The 22151-nt window shown below is 44.5% G+C and overlaps 1 protein-coding gene across 6 annotated transcripts in view; it reads left to right on the plus strand.

Moving 5' to 3' along the window:
- PLEKHA1 (pleckstrin homology domain containing A1) overlaps positions 1-2486 on the plus strand; it is a 56169-nt gene extending 53683 nt beyond the window's left edge. For all 6 annotated transcript variants that reach the window (XM_047702127.1, XM_047702130.1, XM_047702128.1 and 3 more), the window contains one exon: positions 98-2486. In XM_047702127.1, the coding sequence (XP_047558083.1) occupies positions 98-409 (312 nt within the window). In that variant the 3' untranslated portion in view covers positions 410-2486. The remainder of the gene's footprint in view (positions 1-97) is intronic.
- Positions 2487-22151: the final 19665 nt, after the last annotated feature.

A 22151-nucleotide genomic window follows, 5' to 3' on the forward strand; every position in this document is an offset into this window, starting at 1 on the left:
TGTGTTTCGTTTGTTTTTCAGAGAAGAAAGTCTCACACTGAGTTACTAACTCTGTCGTTACTGTTTGCCTGCGTCTGACCACCACCCGTCTTTGCAGGAGCATCCCAGCTGTGCTTCCGAATCCAAACCCGCTTGCCGCTCTGCCAGCACAGCCGCCAGCCCACATTCCGCAGCCTCTCGCAGCAACTCTTTGGTCTCAAGCTTTACCGTGGAGAAGCGAGGATTTTACGAATCTCTTGCCAAGGTCAAGCCAGGGAACTTCAAGGTCCAGACTGTCTCTCCAGGAGAACCAGCTTCCAAAGTGACTGAACAAGCGCTGCTAAAACCTCAAAGTAGAAATGGCCCTCAGGAGAAGGACTGTGACCCCGTGGACTTGGATGACGCGAGCCTTCCGGTCAGCGACGTGTGAGACGGAAGCGCGTGGAGCCTCACCTGCCTCCTCGGCCCTTCTAGCCAAAGATGATAGAGGACGAAACGGTTTTTAATACACATATTATACTGCCTCTTTGATGTACTCTTTATAAGCTGGTAAACCAAGAATCTAGGGAGTGGCCAAATTAAATGTAATTTCTTTAAAAAAAAAAAAACATAACACGAGAAAAAAACCTGTTTCAGTATCAACTGTCTGAAGCTTCGTGTGCTCTCTTTTGGGTGATGAAAATGTGTGTGTGGTATTTTTTCCTAGTGAATTTGACAGTTTAAATGTTTAACAACTTAAAACATTAAAAATGCATATTAATTATTTTGGTTGTTTTTAAAATGCTACTTAGATTTCCTATTAGATGCTTGATATTTACATATTCTTACTGGTGAATATTATTGAATGAAATATTGTCAGACTAAGATATCTAAAATCATGACGTCTGTGGTGCTGTAAAATTTATACTACAGTGTGGACAGCTTGGAAATGATAACCATCTCTGTTGCTCTGGGCGTTAAGGTGAGTGGCCAGTGTTGCGGAGAGGAGATCGTTGGACCTGTTAGTGAGGATTGTGGGTTGCATGGGGTGGAAATTAGAAGTCACACAGCTGTGTCTTCGACATGAGTTGGAAAAAAACTTGGGACTTGCAGCAGTCTTTGCTTTTATGGAACAGTGAAAATGATTTGGTGTGAAATTTCTGGGTGATCTGATTTTCATATCAAGGTTTTATAAATAGTTCTTATTTCTATATTTGGATCAGTGAAAGACCTCAAGTTTAGATGTAAAGACACTCTGCCCTTAGCTGTGTGACTGTGGCCTCCCCTTTTTGTCCCTGATTAACCTCTCTTCAAGCGCCTGTGTATTCTCCTCTTGGAGGATGTTGTTAGAATAATGTGCTCAGAAGTCCTACGTGATCAGTTTTTAACATTGGGATAAAATTAATTTTCAGTAGATAAGATATCTTCTCATGGTCAAGATGCCAGGATGCTTTTATTCTCCTACGTGTGCAATAGAGATGTTGTAAAACACAAATTGGAGTATACGTTTAATCACGGGCATATCGTAAATGTCAGCACCGCTCTAAAAACCCTTAGTTTCAAGCATTGAGTAATAGACCAGTTTGAAGTACCATTTTTACAGTTGAGTCTTAAACATTTGCTTTAAGAAACTAGTCTTGAATTTCACATGCTGCTATTTTTATGATATTTTACCATCTTACTGTGCTGTTTTGTTATGAATTCATATGTGTCCCTTTTTCTCCTTTGCATTTTCTAAGATGATGTCTGGTTTGAGAAAAGGAGAGAGATTTCCTACTACAGTGGTGGGGTCCAGAGGTTACCATCTGTTATAGGGGAATTATGGAATCAGTTTAAAAATCTAAATGCATTAAGTGCACCACTCAACTTTTTTATTCATAAGCTAATATTTTAAAAAGTTATATTTCTATTTTTTCTTTTTTTGCAGCTATATTGGAAAATGGTAGATGGAAAGTTTTAAGTAGCTATCACTTTTTCTGCCAACGTATCCATTATAATGGCTCTTTTGAAAGTTACTTTTTCATGAACACACCTAAGAAATCCTGTGTAGACAGTTTGCAATATTTAGGAGCCTCATGCTTTTTTCTTTGGTACAGCTTCTACATTACATGTTCATTTCAGCATATTTTGGTATTGGTAATTTGATATATTTCATAGTGGCAAAATACTGGCTCTATTTTGGGACTTTTTATAGAACTGCCCTTGTATTAAGTAGCATAGGAAAATGTTCTTGTGATTGTCAGGGTCTCCTCTAATATTTATCTCAATACTTTTATAATTCTATGAAAATTATTTAATTATTTTAAAACTTTTCTTGTAAATATGTCACATCTGAATTGTCAACAAATCACTTTGAATACCTTAATATTTGCTGCATTTTTTTTTCCTGTATATATATATAACATGTCTTCTTTCAGAATGGGAATGTACGTGTGCTTCCCAGTGTTTACTTTTATGTCTGTTATCTTTATAATGTCAAACTGGTTGAACACTGTAATGATTTGAGAATAAACTCAAAATTCTTACTTCTCATTTGGTTTGGTTCCGCTCTGGTGTGAACAGGTAGTAGAATTAGTAGAAAATATGGGTGATTGACTGGAAGTTACATATTTAAGGACAGACTAATTATTTGGTAACCTTTGAAAGGCATAGTTTGATATATCTGTACAAGGAAAGATGATTGGTTTTGGAAAAAAGGGCTTGCTTATTTTGCTTCACTAAAGCAAAAGAAAAACGTGCCCTCAAAAGTACTGTGACACATGTTGGCTTCAAAGCATCTCTGAATTGTCCAGGCTGCTTTTGCTCTGCTTGGTTACTGGTTAGACTGGACATGGCATGACCGGGGGGGGGGGGGGGGGGGGGCAGAGGGCATTTTGATTCTCAGAGGGGCCGTTGTCATGTTAGAGGTTATTTTTTTCAGACCCACTATTGGTAACAGAGAGTCCGTGTCTGCTGTATAGGCGGCATCGAATAATGATGGAATTGGATGAAGGCCATCTCTTAGTAATCTTTATTAACTGGTGCAACTTAATTTTCTTTCCCTGAAAAGTATTTTAAATGCTTTTTATTTTTTAAAAAGACCCAAAACAAGAAAGTTCTAAACTTTGTTGCTTTCACAAAAATAGAAATCCCTTTCTCAGCCCTTTTTTTTCCCCCTTCTAGCTGCATTTCGGGAATTTCCTTTAAGTGGTTCTCGTACCTTTATCAAAACAACAGTAGGTGAGGCAGGAAATACTTGTATTAAAAAGTGCAGAGACATAATGAATACGAGATTTGGTAAGAATTTTCCTTGTCTTTCTACGGGTATGACAGTCTACATCAGACATGATGAAAATACACTGGATGGGTTTGTATTTTCCATTTGCAATCTTATCCATGTTATACAGATCCCAAATTAATTATTTGTATATTTTTATTTTTTAATGATTTATGAAATTATATTTTTGCAAACCTCATCTAAGACCTACTGAAAATATTACTGAATTGGGGTTAGCATTTACAATTTTGATTGATAAAATTAGTATTCCATTTTCCAGACATTTAAAGTGAGTAGTGCCTTACTATGTGACTATAGTCACATAGTCACCACAGGACTACAGTCATGTGGTAACAGTGCCACCTTCTGGTTATGTCATTGCTAAATTTAAAGTAATTTGTAGTCTAGTTCGCTTTATTTCACTCATCATGGAAATTAGGGAAGATAGGTAATTGCATAGGATAACTTCTTTAATTAAACTATTCGGAGAGAATTACAGATTCACGTGTAGTTGTAGGAGTTCTTGTGTATCTTTTATTCAGCCTTTCCCAGTGATGATATGCTGAAAATCTGTAGTAAAATATTATAATGAGGATATTGACACGAATACAGTCAAGATACAAAATAATTGCATCATCACAAGGACCTCTTAATGATGCCTTTATAGCCACACCTGCATCCCATTTTACAGGTTTGGTAATGAACTTGGTAATATTAGACTTAAGATCCAATTCTTTTGGGGGCAGCTGGGTAGCTCAGTCAGTTGAGCATCTGCCTTTGGCTCAGGTCATGATCCCGGGGTCCTGGGATCGAGCCCCGAGTTGGGCTTCCTGCTCTGTGAGGGAAGCCTGCCTCTCCCTTTCTCTCTGCCTGCTGCTCCCCTGCTTGTGCACTCTCTCTCTCTCTTTCTCTTTCTGTTAAATAAATAAGTAAAATCTTAGAAAAAAAAAAGTCCACAATTCTTTTGATACCACAGTTTGGGTTCTCAACTGTTATGGTGTTAACTGCCTTGGTAGAATTCTCAAAAACTATTCTTTGTTTATTTTGTCCTATCTCCAGGCTATTAAATGAGTTTAACTTTCATTCAATCTCTTTTTTTTTTTTTAAAGATTTTATTTATTTATTTGACAGAGAGATCACAAGTAGGCAGAGAGGCAGGCAGAGAGAGAGAGAGAGAGGAGGAAGCAGGCTCCCCACTGAGCAGAGAGCCCGATGCGGGGCTCGATCCCAGGACCCTGAGCTCATGACCTGAGCCGAAGGCAGAGGCTTTAACCCACTGAGCCACCCAGGCGCCCCATTCAATCTCTTTTTAATAGTTCCCAGAACCATACTATTTCAAATGATAGACATTTGAAAATAATAATTTCTTTATACATACATTTAAATTTAGCACTTGAGAATAGTATGTTAAGTATCCTGGTCACAACCTCCCTGAGAGATTTTAAGCCCTGACATTTGACATCGTATAAATTTAATAAGATTACCAGAATAAGGACTATAAGATCAAATCGTTTTAGGGTGACAAATTCTTGCATTGGAAATAGTTGTAGGGACTGGTTCTAATCACCTGTAGGATGGGAAGCTTTTGACCTTCTAATACAAGATCTTGGGCAAATTGCGGTCTCTGGTGTATGATAGGCGATGCCCAGGACACCTATGAAGATCATGTCCACAAGGAATCCGTGGAGAGAGAGAAAGTGCCGTAAATAATAAGTGTGGAAGCCTGCGGCAGCATGGAAATCCACACGGGCAGAGGCCGGCGTGGCCAGGGAGCGAGGCACTGGGTGACCAGCGTTGTGCTGGAAGGGCCTCCGCAAGGTCCCGGGAGAGAAGAAGGAACTCTCTGAGTGAAAACTACGTGACATGACAGTACATTCCCAGATGCTGATTTGGGATTTGAAGGGCCCAAACTGGTACCAAAATGTAAACATTCTCTTCAACGTTGTTTCCTCCTCTCCCTCCCTCCCAAACTCTGCCCCTTGGACCAGCCGCACTAGCTTTCTTCAGCATGTGTGTGTGGTGGGGGGCCGCTGGGAGAGGAGTGGATGGGAAATGTGGGGAACTTCCCATGATTCAGAAAGTTGCCGCATCAAAGCCCATTTTCGCCTGCCTCTGGTACCTTCATCAGGTGAAAATCTGCTCCCTCTGGAATCTTACTGTTTCCAAATAGGGGCCCCCGGTCCCAGTGGTATGTGTTCCTTTGTGACTTTGGCATACACGGTGTTCATTGTCTTGGTTGATGTCTCTCGCGTTGTCCGTCCATCCTTCTCTGCTTTGGCCCGTCTGATTACTACTCTGCAGAGTTGGTGCTTCCCTTAGGGTTGCCCTCTGAACCTCTTTCGGGAGGGCGTATCCGACGATCTCCCATTTCCTCTATGAAAATGGCTATGCTTGGGTTTTCTGTCTTACCTAGACTCAGTTCTGAGAAGTCACATTCCTAGACAATGATACTTTCTACGTTTTCAGATGTGTTTGCATGGAGCTGAGCAGAGTACGGAATGCAAGATCTCACGTTGTCTTCAGCTCAGATGTGAACAAATGTGAACAAACCACACAAATGGTTTGTATGGCACATGGCACTTTCATCAGTGTCTTACCTCGTGCCACGGTGCTCACGAACACACACTGACATCGAAATAGAGTGGTAGTATTCAGGCATAAGGAGACCATCTAGATCCATCTTAGGAGTCTTTTTTTTTTTTTAAGATTATTTGAGCCGGGGGAAGTACATGAGCGTGCAGGCAGAGGCAGAGGGAGACAGAGAATCATTAGCAAATTCCCCATGCCCAGCGCGGAGCTGGATGTGGGGCTCCATCTCATGCCCCTGAGATCCTGATCTGAGCCAAAATCGAGTCCCCACACTTAACCGACTGAGCCACCCAAGTGTCCCCTTATGAGTTATTTAAAAATTAAATTAAAATTCAAGTGCGAGATGTAAAATTTCTCATAAAGCACCTGTGATCTCTGGAAAGCAAGTCTGAGTTCTCCGTTTGCAAAACACTCACATGAACGGTATTTAAACTGTTAATTTCTTAACAGCTTAATCTCACAGCCCTTCCACCTTCTCACACAGTGCTTCTTGTATACCCCACGTCCCAGTGCAACTGAATCGTTCTCTGTTTGCTGGTTCCCCCACCTCTCTGCCATAATCGTCGCCGCTCTTTACAGAAGGCCAGTGTCCTGGTCGTCTTGGCTTTGTACTTCCACTCGTCCTTTAGTTCGCACTAACGTGCAACTTTCTCCTTGAGGCGTTGGAATTGCTTTCTCAGTTTTCCCACAACATAAGCCATGATGACCCCAGAGTACCCGATTCCCTCGCCCTCCGCAGGCCAACATCCACTCGGTTACTTGCAGCTGGAATTCAGCTGAAGCTCCTGCCCTTTAACTCTGGGCTGACTAACGAGCTTTTCTCTCTCTCCTGGAGTCCCTTTTAAAAACCAATGACTTCAAAATTGGAAGTGGAAACAGCCCAAATCTAGCTCTCTGTTGATTAGATAGGCCCAAAAGGGCCGTCCATGAGATGGGAAGCGGTTTTCAGACCCGCTGCTAGGAACGACCTCTCCGGGCAAGGCCTTCACGCACGCAGAGGTTTGGACAGCTGCTCACAGCTGTTGGAGGGCCGCAGGCCCCTTGCACACACATGCACGTTCCATTTGACGTTTAATTTGACGCCCCAGACAAAATAATGTAAAAGGCACCTGACATTCCCACACTTCGCTTTGTTCCGGACGTGCCTTTGTGTTTATTTACATGCGGGCATAAGCATGTTTATGTATTTGGGACAATGTGATACAAGCTTTTTTGTAGCCTTCCTTCCACGCCACAAAATATCACAGACACCTTCACGTATCAGTGACTATGGAGCAACCCCACTATGTCTTGAGGTTTAAATCTTTAGTTGCGTATCTCTATAGAAAATTCTCAACCCATTCCTTCACTGGACCTTTTGGTTGTTTCCAACTTTTTGCCATTCTAACGTCGCTGCAAGCTGGGTCTTTGCCTCCAGGGCTGGTGCATCCCGGCTGGGTGTGCATGTTTCACACCTGGTCCTGCCAGTCTCCTAGGACGGATGTGTGTCATTTCTGCTCCCGCCGATAGTGCGTGAGACCGGCCCCATTTCCTCGTGTCCTGGGCAGTGCTGGAGTCTGTCATTTCTGGCAGTCAGATTTGAAAGGATATCTTCTTGTGATTTCAATTTTATGCTTCTTTGAAAATTATGGGAAGTCCAGATTTTTTTAAATGTTAATTGGCCACTTCTCTTTGTCCCTTTTGTGGATTGCCTGTGTTTGTCCTTATCTATATTTCTTATTGTTGCTTGAATTTGTTTGTTTCCAAGAACTGTATGTGTATGAACTATTAATCTTTGTTCTCTGTTCATCTTCTGTATTTAAATATTATCCTTGTTTATCACTTGTCTCTCTCATTTAGATGCTTCTGTTTATGGGTATCTTTTTTTTTTTTCCTATATGGATTTTGCCTTTAGTGTCATGCTTAGAAAGTAATTTTCCACAAAACTACTAACATGCCTCCTTGTATCTCTTGATATATTTATTATAACTTTTTACTCCTATAGGTTAGTTACAACTGGAATTAATTTTGACAAATAGTAACAAGTAAAAATCCAATATACTCCACCACCTGACGCTTACGAGCAAGTTCAGCAGTTCCTCTGTGCTGTTAGTTTTAAGCTATTTTTAAAATTTATTTGACATAGAGACAGTGAAAGAGGAACACAAGCAGGGGGAGTGCCAGAGTGAGAAGCAGGCTTCCTACTGAGCCCCATGCGGAGCTCAATCCCAGGACCCCTGGGATCATGACCTAAGCTGAAGGTAGAAGCTTAATGACTGAGCCACCGAGGCACCCCTGTGCTATTAGTTTTAAAAATCTATTTCTTCCCACAGATTTGAAATACCATTTATATCAGTGTCTTAGCCAGTGTGGGCTGTTATCACACAATCCCATAGATTCGGTGCCTTAAAAACAGCAGAAATTTATTTCTCACAGTCCTGGAGTCTGAAAGTCTCAGATTGAGGCACCAAGAGCTCTGGTGTCTGATGAGGGCTCATGTTGCTGGTTCACAGATGATTGTCTGCCCACTGGGTCCTCACATGGTGGAGGGGGCAAGGCAGCTCTCCGCAGTCTCTTCTAAGAGGGGGAAGTGCCCTCATGATCTATCACCTCCCAAAGGGCCTCCTCCTGGTACATCCCCTGGGAGGCTCGGCTCAACACATCAATTGGAGGGGGACACAGAGCTTCAGGCTTTAGCACGCAGGCCGTCATGGTTTACACTGGAGTCCATTTCTGAGCTTTCTAGACTCTGAATAATTCTCTGCCAGTATCATACCATATTAGTAATTGTTTGTAATACATTTTAATATTAAAAGCATGTTTTTCCATGGTATTTTTGAATCTTCAAATCCTTATTTTTGAATTCCAAAAAAATCCTACTTTTTAGAAACAGTAATTACACCAAATTTATAATGTTGTCAGCGTGCTTGTTCCTGTAAAACCTGTGATGAGGCTCCCTGAGTCTGGCTGCATTTGGTGGCTCTGTGGACAGGTGATTGTCCCAACTAGGGATTCTCCTTTTAGGGTTTGCCTTTTGGAGGAGTAAGATTTGCAGAGAGGACGCCGTGTACATGAAGGCAGGGGACATGTGGGTCCCTGAATACGGCAAAGGCTGTGAACGAAACCTTCACTTTGGAGCTGGGAGGGGCATGAAGGACCAGGAAGAAGGGTGGGCACAGACAAGGGCGTCCTTCCCATTTCTGTGCAACCTGCTGTGGGCACAGGCCAGAGGGCTGACATCTCTGTCATACCATTGGTCACTCCATATAGATGGTGGTGCTGGGACTGGCTGGTAAGACAATGGCTGAATTTGGGGGAATTTTGCAAGCTTGCACAGCCATTTTTTATTTTTACTTACAGAGGTAGAATTCAGTGACTCATCAGTTGCATACAATACCCAGTGCTCATTCCATCACGTGTCCTCCTTAATGCCCATCCCCCAATTACCCCACCTCCCCTCCAGCCACCCTGTTTGTTTCCTACAGTTCGGTGTCTCTTACGGTTTGCCTCCCTCTCTGTTTTTCATCTTATTTTTCTTTCCCTTCCCCTATGATCCTCTGTTTTGCTTCTTAAATTCCACATATGAGTGAGATCATATGATAATCGTCTTTCTCTGACTTAGCCTCATACCCTCTAGTTCCATCCACGTCATTGCAAATGGCAAGATTTCATTCTCTTGGATGCCCGAGTGTTATTCTGTTGTATGTGGACCTCATCTTCTTTATCCGTGCATCTGTCAGGGGACATCTGGGCTCTTTCCATAGTTTGGCTCTTGTGGACTTTGTTGCTATAAACTTTGGGGTGCAGGTGCCCCTTCTGGTCACTTTGTTTATAGCCTTCGGATAAATGCCTAGTAGTGCAATTCTTGGGTCGTAGGGTAGCTCTACTTTCAGCTTTTTGAGGAACTCCCATGCTGTTTTCCAGAGTGGCTGCACCAGCTTGCATTCCCACCAACGGTGTAGGAGGGTTCCCCTTTCCCCGCATCCTCGCCAACACCCGTCATTTGCACACACAGCCATTAGTAAGATTAGACTGTAAATTTACAGTGAAGTAAGCTACATTAGGAAGAGAGTTATAAATACAACTCATCACGTCCTGGTTATTCTACTGCGCCTTCTCATTATCTATGGTCTTGGGGTTATTTCTAGGTGCTGTACCTGGAAGGCCAAGGCACAACCCAGTGCTGTGTTCTGGAGCTTTCCTCCCAGCTCTGAATTCAGCGATGCCACAGTGGTAGTTGGCCACAGTCGGAGCACTTAGCCTGGAAATTGGCAAATGCTACAAATTCGGGCTTGATTTATTCTTCTGTTGATCGTCTAGACGAGGGGTTGGCACCTCTTCCCGTAAAGGGCAAGATGGTAGATGTTTTCGGCCTTGCAGGCAATATGCCCCGGTCGCAACTACTAATTCTGCTGTTGCAGGGGGAAAGCAGCCATGGACAGCACACAAACGAGTAGGGCTGATTCTGGTATAACTTTGTTTGTGGATACTGTAAGTTGAATTTCATATAATTTTCTTGTGCCACAAAATATAATTCTTTTGATTTTTTTTCAGCCACTCAAAAATGTAAAAAACATGCTTAGTTTGCAGGGTGTACAAAAACAGGACATGGACTGATTTGGCCTGCAAGGCGAGTTTGCTAACCTCTGGTCCATGATTAAGAAAGTGTTCTGTGAAAGTCAGTTGTCTATATGGAATTCACAATAAAGAGTATTGTATATTTTATTAGGATTGGTAAATCATATATAATTACAAATCGTATCAATAAAATTTACAATAAACTGTTCCCCCCGTCCCCCTCCCCCAGGAAAGCAGTTGTTAATATTGAATTGGCCTGAGGGTGCTTGGGTGGCTCAGTGGGTTAAGCCTCTGTCTTCAGCTCAGGTCATGATCTCAGCATCCTGGGATCAAGCCCCATGTCGGGCTCTCTGCTCAGCAGGGAGCCTGCTTCCTCCTCTCTCTGTCTGCCCCTCTGCCTAGTCGTGATCTCTGTCAAATAAATAAATATATATATTGAATTGTCCTGAACTTCTAGTGCTTGGCACACTTGCTTTAGTCTAGATAGTAATAGGATTGTTTCTGGTGTTTTATTTTTATATATGATGCTGACTGTTGACTTCAGATATTCTATTCTATTTTGTCTTACTCTATTCATTTTTTTAGAGAGACAGAGAGAGAGTAGGGAGGGGCGGAGGGTAAAGGAGAAAGAATCACAAGCAGACTCCCTGATGCTCCTATGATCCTGAGATGGTGACCGGAGCCGAAATCCAGAGTTGGATGCTTAACCCACTGAGCCACCCAGGCGCCCCAAGATATTCTTTATCATGTTAGGGAAGTTCCTTATTTTTTTGTTCACCAAAAAAAAACCCACCAAACCAAACCAAACCAAACAAACAAACAAAAAACCCCAAAACAACAAAAAACCAAAACCCCAAAGAACAAAAACAAAAACAAAAACCCACAGTCAGGAATGGATATGGAATTTCACTAGATACTTTTTGGCATTTGGAATGATATGAAAAATTACATTAATACCTTCTGAATGACAGCATTCTTTCATTCTTACTCCATTCTTTCATACAGTACAGATCGATTTGCTTATGTTTAGTGGCTTCATAGCTCTGCCCATATATAATATTCACTTTTATATTTTTTGGCAGCGGGGGAGAGAGGAATGTTCTCTGTTATGCCTAATACTGGCATGTGCCTGCTTTATAAAGTGACTTGGGAAGTTTTTCATCTTTTTTCTCATGTTCTCTCTCAGTTCAAAGAACATAAAACTGTTCACTTAAAGTTTCAAGGAATTCAACCATGAAACCCGTTCGCCTCAAGAATTTTTTCAGAGGTAGTTTTTATTTGTTTGTTTTGACATATATTTCTTTTTCTCCATAGATACTGGTTTAAGTATTTAAAATTTTGTTGATATTATTAATTTATGACATGTATTTTTCTTTTTTAGTGTTTATTACATTTTAAAAATATATTTTATTTATTTATTTGACAGAGAAAGAGAGAGACAGCGAGAGAGGGAACTCAAGCAGGGGGAGTGGGAGAGGGAGAGACAGGCTTCCCACGGAGCAGGGAATCCGATGTGGGGCTCAATCCCAGGACCCTGGGATCATGACCTAAGCCGAAGGCAGATGCTTCACGACTGAGCCACCCAGGTGCCCCTGTTTATTGCATTTTAAAGAAAGATTTTAAGTAATCTCTACACCCAGCGTGGGGGCTCGAGCTCACGACCCAGAGATCAAGAGCCACATGCTCCCCGGACAGAGCCAGCCAGGTGCTCCTAATTTATGATTTCTGAGAAAATTTCTATTCCATCCCTGTTTCCACTGTTTCTCTTACAGTCTAGTGTCACAACGTGTCAGACATCAGATTGTTTACTCATCAGGTAAAAACCTTTGATACTTTTCCGTTGTTCGTAAAACAACAGCTATAACGCGGGGTCCAGTCCTGGCTCCCGCCTTCCCGCTGCCGTGGGTTCGGTGTCAGCTTCGTAGGAGGCATCCCAGCCTCCTGCCTAGAGTCACGGGGTGGCGGGGGCGGGGGTGTCCCCGGGAAGAAGAGCTAGCGGAGGCATGCCAACAACTGGATCTCATTCCGATTCTGGAAACAGTTTCATTTTAGCCTCAAAGGAGCCTTAATTGTCCTGGGATTTTTGCTGACATCATAGAGCTTGGCTCATGACTGATTCTTGTCCTTAGGCTTCAAGGTAGAACAGGCATTAGTGAGTGTTACAAAACGTCTTTGGTTGCGCTCAGCCAGCTTTTTTCCCAGCAGAAGAAATGCTGTGCTTGATTAAATTCAGTCATTTTCCAAGGGCTTCCTAGGGACAAGAAATTTTGCTGAGCTCTGGAGGGGAAGACATAGGTGAGGGAGACACACAGGAGTTGCCTCTATCAAATGGCAGACTCCAGACGGTGGGACAGAGTACCGCGGGTTTTGCGGCAGTCACCCCCATCCGGGCTGATCGGTCAGTTATGCTGTCTGTCCGTCCGGGCTTGCCTATAGCTCCCCTCTTCAGCGAAGTGCGAGTGAATCGAGCAACCTCTATGTGGAAAATGGTGGTCTCGGGAGAGGGAAAGGCTCTGCTTGCCGGTCACGTAACCTCACCTAAAACTGAAGTTGACACGTACCATTAGAGCTCACGTTTCACTGGCCAGAAAACATGACATGGTCAAGCCTGACATCAAAAGGGCAGGGGAGTATGAGGTGGAACCGTATACGATCGCCATTTTATTAGGTCAAAAATGATGAAACATGGCAATTTTATACGGTTCAACATCCTATAATCCTCCTATGGGGGGGCAATGAATATTTGAATCTACCCCATAGAGGTACCAGCAAAATTGCAAAATACCTATAGAAAAAAGAATTGTCTTTTAAATTCAGAGGAAGATATACAAAAAATTAAAAACAAAAAAATCCTGTATCTCACTTACATTAGACACATTCAACCCATTCTTCCATGTCTCAATGAATTAATTTAAAATTAAAATTTAAATTATGCTGAGCTCTTGCAATGTGCCAGACTGTGCAAGAGATGCTGGGGTAGAGAGGCACCCGTGCCCAGAGAGCTGACATTCTAGTTCCTGCCCCACTGTCTGGCGCCTGGTGCAGACAATTTGTAGATAGGAGGTGGGGGGAGGGGATGAGGAGGTGGCAGCTTGCGGTCCTCCTCTAAATGCAGGTGTTGACCAAATTCATTTCCATGCAGCTATAGAACTCACGGTTGCTTAAATTACTGATTAGAGACCTTATTTACAACTGTAATAGTCCTCTGTCTTCAGCATTTAATACAACCTAATCACAGCATTCCACCCACGGACCTACCCACATTCAAGGCGAGGGGATTTTACAGGGCATATATATCAGGCAGAGGAAAGCTTGGAGGTGGTCCTAAAATTCCGCTTGCCTTGGGTTTGTTACACTTTCATTTTAGCCATCTTTGTGGGCATGTGTCATTGTTTTAATCAGTGTTTTCCTGACATCACTGGCCGTTTGGAGATCTTCTTTTGTGAATTCTTTGGCTCAGATTTTTTTTTTCTATTTGTCTTTCTGTTGTTGAGTTGTATATTCTGAAAATGAGTCCTTGTTTAGAAACAGGTGTTGTAAGTATCTTTTCCCAGTGGATGATTTTCCAGTTAGATGAGCAGAAGTTCTTTATTTTAATTAACTCATCATTATCAATTTTTTAAATAGTGATTTATGTGTCCTCTTTGTGAAATCTCCCTGCCTACCCCCAGGATCATAAAGATATTTTCCCATCTGAAGCCTTTCGCTGAACTCTGCATTGTTTTTACTTTCAAAGTTAGGTCTATGATCCACTTTGAATTAATTTTTATGTTTGATATGGGACCTACGTTCGTTTTCACCCCATCTGAATAGCTAATTGATTTAATGCCATTGATTGAAAAGACCCTACTTAATTGCAATCATGTGTTTGTGAAATCAGGTTACTGCTTGACGTCTGAGTCTGATGCAGGCTCCCAACAATGCCAGGGGCCCGTATGTTTATCTTCATGCCAGTACCCAACAGTCCTGATTAAAAATTATGTTGTGATATCTGAACACCACCTTTAAAGGTATCCAGGGAGTCCTCACCTCCGTGGCGCTCATACAGCTAATTCCTTGTGCCGGGGAGCAGAGCACAGGCCACTAATGTTGGGGAAGCAGAAACTGGGAAATAGGAAGGGAACGAATAAGCCATGTCCAGAGACAGACAGAGCTTTGTGGAAGACGTCAAAAAGGCGTATGACTGTCTTGGGGGATTAAAAAGCATGGAAAAGCATCCTTGCTTTAAAATGTCAGAAGATACAGATTTGGAACAATCTATAAATTCTTCGGATTTGTTCAGTGCTAAGCACTTGGTGCACGTTCAGCTGTGCCCCGGGTATGTGGGAGGCAGTAACGAGTAGAGTCTAGAGAAGATCGGAGCAAATGCTGAGCTCAGCAGTGGGACAGGGTGGGCCTGAGGGACAAGGTGTGACCACAGGTAGGAGCACCTTCCAGTGTTGGGGGGGGGGGGTCCTCAGACGGGAGCCCCTGCTGCAGGGAGAGCCTGCCTAGGAGCTTGGCTCCCACTGATGGAAAAGGCTTTGGCTTTCTCTTCCTTCTTTTAATTGTCTGCCTCTCCCAGGGTTACTGGTTAGTACAGAAAATACCATCCATCACCCTTCACCCCTCCACCCAGAATCAACTTCGGGCTTTGTTCTGCTCATGTTTGAATGTGGCCATCAGTTTCTGGACAATCAGGAGCGAACAGCAGGCACAGTTTTATATCCTGCATTTCTTACTTAGTGTATCGGCATCCCCCTGGGTCGTCACTGGGCTTCCTCTGGGATCTCAGACTAGGAAAGTGGAGCCCTAATGAGGATTTCCTGATTCCCCTTTGACTGATCGCAGTGGCTGGGCTTGGTCTTCCTGCCACTGGGGGCTGGGTTATTTCTCCCTCCCTTCTCTCAAACGGCATGTCTTTGTGACAGGAAGGCCGGTGTGATTTTCAGGATCTATTTCTAAAGTGGTGACGCTTCTTTTTTAAGGAGTCACCTTAAGGCGTAGTGAAGTCATTGAATGACTGGGTGCCAGGCACTGGGCTAGGCTTGAGTGCCCAGAAACTGCCTACAAGAAGTGGAGTCCATCGGGAAAGAGGGACGCAAGTCTCCACCACGTGAAGTGACACAGCTTTAAGAAAGGATGGAGAGGGGCCAGTGGAAAAGTACCTTGGCCGTGATTCATCGGGGATAATGCTCTGCGGGTGCCACGCCGTCCAGGAGTGCCGACAGCTGACGGCTGGAGGACGCATCAAAAATAGAAGCAAGTTTGGGCGAGATGGGTAAAGGGGATTCAGAGGTACCAAAGGGTGGGGGGGAAACGGAATCAATTTCAGGGAAGAAAGTACATGAACATCAAGATAAAATGTCTGCCTTCAGTGCTGTACAGGCGTCTGCTGTCCGTACAACAACCTGAGCCCCACAGGGCTGGTACTGGCGGGTAGCATGGGCAGGTCAGATGCCCTGTTCCAGATGGCTCCCAGCCCTCGGGGGGAGGGCGATGGTGTCCCATCTGAAGACATCCTGGCTGATTCCAATACAGGCTGTGGAGTTAGACAAATAGAATTCCCAGAGCCATGGAATTTTGGATGCACACTGGCTGTGGAAGAACGGGAGGGTTTAAACGGGCGTTCCCATGGTGTCAACACAGAGAAATGGCTGGTCTGTGGTTCTCAGCCTGACTGCTCACTAGCGTCCCTGGGGTTGGGGGGGGGGGGGGGCTCAGAAAAGTCGTCATCAGGGACGTTCCATCACACCGCATAGAGCATTTTTAAGACAATTCTTTGAGATACAGTTAAAATCCCATGCAATGCACCACTTAAAAGGATACAACTCAGTGGGTTTTAGTATGTTCCCAAGTGTGCAAACATCACCGCAATTTTGAAACATTTCAAACACCTGGAAAGGACCCCCCTCCCCTTTAGGATTACCTGCCTATCCCACCACCCTCTCTGCAGCCCTAGGCAACCACTGACCAGTTTTCTATCTCCGTGGATTTCCCTGAGGTGGGCATTTCATGTGAACGGGGCCATACAACATGTGGCCTTTTGTGACTGGCTTCTTTCCATTAAAGTCCTATCTTCATGGTTCTTTGGTTTTGTCCTGGGAGTCAGTATTTCATTCTTTTCTATGGCTGAGAAATATTGCATCGCGTGGATACAGAGCAGCGACTAGACATTGGGGTGATTTCCACCTTTTAGCTATTACAAATAATGTCACTGTCAACATTCGTGAGCAAGTTTCTGTGTGGACATGTGCTTCTGTTTCTCTTGGGTGTGCACGGGGAGTGCACAGGGTCACACAGGGGGACCCTGTGATGATCTGAGGAACAGCCAGACTGGTTTTCAAAGTGGCTGCACCATTTTCTGTTCCCATAAGTGGGGTGGGAGGGATCCCATTTCTTGACAGTTCTGCCATCTCCCATTATCCCCTGACTTTTAATTAATTAATTAATTAATTAATTAATTTGACAGAGATCACAAGTAGGCAGAGAAGCAGGCAGAGAGAGAGAGGAGGAAGCAGGCTCCCTGCTAAGCAGAGAGGCCCGATGCGGGACTCGATCCCAGGACCCTGGGGTCATGACCAGAGCTGAAGGCAGAGGCTTCAACCCACTGAGCGACCCAGGCGCCCCTGACTTTTAAATTTTTTAATTTGATTTAAAATCAATGAATTAACATACATGGTATTAGCGGTAGAGTTTAGTGACTCATCAGTTGCATAAAACACCCAGTGCTCATTCCCTCACGTGCCCTCCTTCATGCCCATCCCCCAGTCACCCCATCCCCCGCCAGACTCTTTATACAAGTGACCTAGGAGGTGTGAATCAAAAGCTCATTGTGTTCTTGATTTGATGGTGACCGATGATGTTCAGCATCTTTTCATATGCTTACTGGTGCCTCTAGAGTTTTTGACTCAACTGATCTGGGGTATTTAGTTTTAAAAAAGTTTTTTTATTTTGAATTAATTTTAAGATTAGACCAAAGTCATAAAAATAGTATAAATCTCTCACTTACCCTGACCCCAGCTTCCCCACAGGTCAACCACACTTGCTGTTTCTCCACCTCTGAACCATCTAAAAGTGAAGGCCCTTGACCTCTAAATGCTTTCATGTATATTTTCTTTTAAAAGACAAAAATAAAAACCAACTCTCTCTTATGTAACTACAGTAAAGTCATCAAAATCAGAAAATCAACACTGACCCACTACTATTATTTACTGGATTTAATCAAAGTTGGCCAAATTCCAGGATGTCATCATTTGGAAAGAGCTGCGTGAGGGATTCTAATGGACACCAGGGGTCTCCATCACCCCTCCTGTAGAGGAGGACGGTAGAAAGGAGAATGCCCTCCCCGAGGTCACCAGCCCTTTAGGTCAGAGTTTTCAGGGTACACAGCCCTTGACGTATCTTTATATGCTTAGGAAAAGATGCCTCTCCCGGAGCTGAACCAGATAGGCAGTTGGCTTGGCGAGGGGACAATACCTTTGTCATTGTATCATGCCCCTGCACCCAAGAGTGGGACACATTCTCTATCCAGGACTGACTACAGCTGAGGAGGGTGGGGGCGGGGGGGAGGCACGGCTCCTGAGGGCCTGGGGCCATCAGTCCATTCTGCTCAATGGGACATGTGCCCTTCATGTCTGACCTTGGAGAGTCTCTGCTGGATGCTGGGTGGGAAGGAGAGGAACTGGTCCTATGCAAAGGGCCGAACTGTTTCTGTGTGCTCCTCCGTGATGCCAGCAGCAAACTTTCGGACCCTTCTCTCCCACTAGAACCTGCCTCCAGACTCCCCCTCCTTCCACACCCCCATCCCTCAGACCCGTTTTCGCCCTGGTCCTGGTGGTCTTCCCAACCCACAAACCTGACCACATCCTTTTCCTGATTAAAACCGCTAGATGAAGCCAGAGCTCCTCCATATTCAATAACTAGAAACAGAGGCTGTCTCTGTTCTGCCCTTCCTTGCCCACTGGCCTCTAACTCCTGCTCACTCCTAAGGCTTGCTCGGGGGTCTCTCAGCAGAAGCCCCTCTGAGGCTGGTTATCTGTTCCCCTAAATGAAGCCATGCTTCTCCCCCGGTGATAACACCCAGCGTGTACATGGAGACGGGCCAGCAGAGCAGGAATGGGAGGTGGACAAGGGAGAGGAGGCAGACTTAGATTATTTGTTGCCTAATGTGCTGTCTCCAGGCCAACAGCAACATCACCTCAAAGTTACTAGAAATGCAAATCCTCAGGCCACCCCACCCCCGACCTAATGACTCAGAAACTCGGGGTGCCTCTCAGCCATCTGTTCTTCAGCCAGCCCTCTAGGTGCTTCTGAAGCACGCTCAGGTTTGAGAACCCCTGGCCTCACAGCTAGAACCAGGGTTGATTCAGCCCTTCTCTGGGTCAAGCAATTCAAGGTAGATATTCCCTATAGCTGGTAAGTCAAGAATATCGACAAATATTTCCAGTGCAGCAGACAGAGGAGATAGGAAAAGGCACTGGGTGGGAGAATGTGATTGGGTAGAGGAAACCCACAGCCCGTAGAAGGCCACCTGGGCGGCCCCCTCCAGCTGCTGGGTTGGGTTTATGGAAGCAGAGATCTCCACCCTCAATGACTTGGGGCCAATGCTTTTAGAGCACCCATCAGGAAAGGGGCACCATTTTTATATTCTCACAGTTCACATTTCTCCCGATCCTATTAGTATAGGGATTAAACAAAAATAAACATTTGCCCGTATAGGTAACAATGTATATGTAAAATAACAATGAAAGTTTGTAGAGAAAGAATCTGGGCCGTATCTAGGTCAAGTTGGTTTAAAATGTTGGCATCCAAGCATCTCCCAGATCCTCCTGATAAACTCAGTAAACGCTTTCTCATAGTTACAGAACTTTGGATGTTTGTGTGTATTTTAGTGCCTATGTAACTAGATGATGAAATAACTCAAGGCTTGAACAGCCTTCCCCGTTTTTAAAAATTTCTTTTTACAAGCACATTTAAAATTCTGGCTCATGATTTCTTTGATTTGACCTCACATGTTCCCGCCCAAAGGCAGCATGTTCTATACGTGACCTTGGCCAGGTTTTTACGCTGCTCCCGAGTCACAGAAAATGGACAAGCTGTCACTCATGACACTTTGCTTGCTGCCTGTGGTTCTATTTGAACTTGGGTCTGTCTGATCCAGTTGGTCAAGGAGACTGGAAACATTTGGTCATATGACATGCACTTTTAATTTTCTAGAGCAAATATGTTGGAAAGAGCTGATTAATGCAAACACAGATGGCAGGTCTTCTGCAATTGATTTAGGGGACAGGTTAGTCTAAATTAATGAAAGATCTGAATTATAGATCTTGGAGGCTTGACAGAAAGCATGGAACAGCAGCCAGGCCAGGACTTGTTCCCACGGGTCCTCCTTTAATTACAGGACAGGAACGTTTTGTGATTTGATATTAGAAATGCTAATATTTCCCAAAGTGCCTCTAAAGTTCCCCCAAATATTTTAAGCATCCTCACCATTTGCAATATTTCTGGAGGAGGGGATTGCGTTGAAGAGGTCATACCAAAATGAGTTGATAACTTGTTACCAAGCTATCGGAATCTCTTCACTTCTTGTCTGATTAAGTTACATTAGCTGCATCTTCAGCTTAACTCAAAGTGCTTCTTAACCTAAACTCTAAGAATGTAGCTCTGTTTAAAAATGTCTGTTGCTGAATCCACACTGCAAGGTGATTCGCCCAAAATGCAGCTCCTTCCAAGCCCCGGGGAGCTCTGCATCAGCGCCAGGATAAAGCCCAAATTCCTCAGGAGGGCAGCGGGAGCCCTTCACAACCTGGCGTTCCCCTCCAGCTGCCTCTCCTGCCCACAGAGACCCCCTTTCCTGCCTCCAACCACACTTGACAGCTGGCAATTTCCCCAACTGAGTGGACACACAGTGTCGACCCCCCACCTGAGCGCCGCCCGCTCCTGTCCGCCTGGTGACTTGTTCCCCAGCCCTCAAGATGCAGCTCAGTTGACATCCTTACACTCCCAGTTCCTCCCTCTCCTGGAGTTCCTTCCGGTCACCCTGCACTCGTTTCCTTATCCCTCTCTCCAGTGTGATAGGCACTCATTTCATACGGCTAACGGGGAGCACTCCTGTGGTTACACTTAAATGAATTAAAACGAAATACAAATAAAAATTCAGTTTCTTAGCTGCATGGGCCACATTTCTAAGGCTCAGTAGTTAGTTACACATAGTGGCTACCGTCTGGGACAGGTAGAGACCATTTCCAACGTTGCAGAAAACTCCTAGACTTTGAGCTCCTTGGGGGCAGCGGCTCTGGTATTTAATGCCACATCTCAGTGTCTAGCAGAGTGTCCAGCACATGGCAGATGCTCGAGACGTTTCTCTTGAACTAAACCAAAATGAACCGACATGGGACTGCCTTTAGAGACGCAGGAGCACGGTGTGCCCTTTGTCAAAGGAGATGATACTTTCCGATGGGAATAATGGGAATGTGCCTGGTTCTCTGAGGGAAGGGAATCAACACTGGCTCAGAAGTCATCTTTTACTTGGGCAGCCAGTCCCCAGCCGAGGTTCTGTAGAGAAGAGGGAAATGGATGCGAGGGGCGGCTGGGGGATGGATGTCGGCCACCCTAGACACAGAAGACAATCGGGCTTGAAAGGCCGTTTAGATGACATAGAGAATTCTGGATGAATTCTCCGGAACTCACCCTTGTGGTTTGGAACTACCCCCTTTCCTCTGGAAAAAAATCTTCTCTAGGAATCTGTGCCAAAACCTAGTGAGAAATGAGTTTTCATGATGTATCAAAAATATGCATCTTGTAAGAAACTGTCTTTATAAACGGCAACAGAAGGGTCAGAAGGAAAAGAAAGACTTGCCTTTTCAGACCCTAAGCATTACTTCCAGAAAAGGAAATGCTAGGATTAAAGGATAAGTAATCAATGGCGGGCTCTTGATGTCATATTTCAATTGAATTATTCTGTGACCTTCCATGGATGCCCTCACATGGACATAGGCAGACACACACACACACACACACCTCCTGAGTGGACTGTTCAGGATCTCCCTAACCCTTCAGGTGGGACTTTAATTTCTCCACCTCGGAGTCGAAGGGCTTGGGGGTGGGGCCCTCCGATGGGCTGGCTTCGCAGTGATCCCTGTTAAGTAAGGGCGGGGACAGGGGAGCGGGAGAGCTGCGGTCATGCCTGGGACATGATGTGATGTGATCACGGTCTTTCTAAAACCTTGGGCATTGTGAGTTCTGCTTGTTGGGAATGGCTCCGTCTTCCATGCGTCCCTCCGCTGACTCCTTGATGCCACCACCAGCATGGGTCCCGGGGCGGGGTGATGCCTTCTTCCTTCCATGTGGCAGAAGAGCCATGTGGCCTCTGTGATTTGCATTTCCTGGTCATCGCCATTGCGAACACCCCTTTCAGGTTGTGAACCATCACAGGAGTGGTTTTGTGGCCACAAAACAACCTTTTCCGTCACTAGATGCGCAGTGACCACCACATTCCTGGTGAAGGTGCCTGAGGTTCTTAAACTTACCAAAAGTCACAGAATGAAGGGCCAGAAGCCGGATTTTGACTCCCGAGCCCATCATATGACGTGTCTCCTGGCAGCTTCACTAGGTCACACTAAATCACCCTGGAGAGAAGAAGGGCATTTCAGGAGGAGGGGAGAGCATGAGCAAAAGAATAAAGGCTTTTGACAGGAGAGGGTATGTTCCAGAAAATGCAAGTTATTCAGCACTGGGGGAGTAAAGTGTGTGTGGTGGGAAAATGAGATGGAGCAGGGAGGAAGGGGAAGGCGGGGAGGGAGACTCCGTG

Source organism: Lutra lutra, chromosome 14 (genome assembly GCF_902655055.1).
Source record: "Lutra lutra chromosome 14, mLutLut1.2, whole genome shotgun sequence".
NCBI classification, from domain to species: Eukaryota; Metazoa; Chordata; class Mammalia; order Carnivora; family Mustelidae; genus Lutra; species Lutra lutra.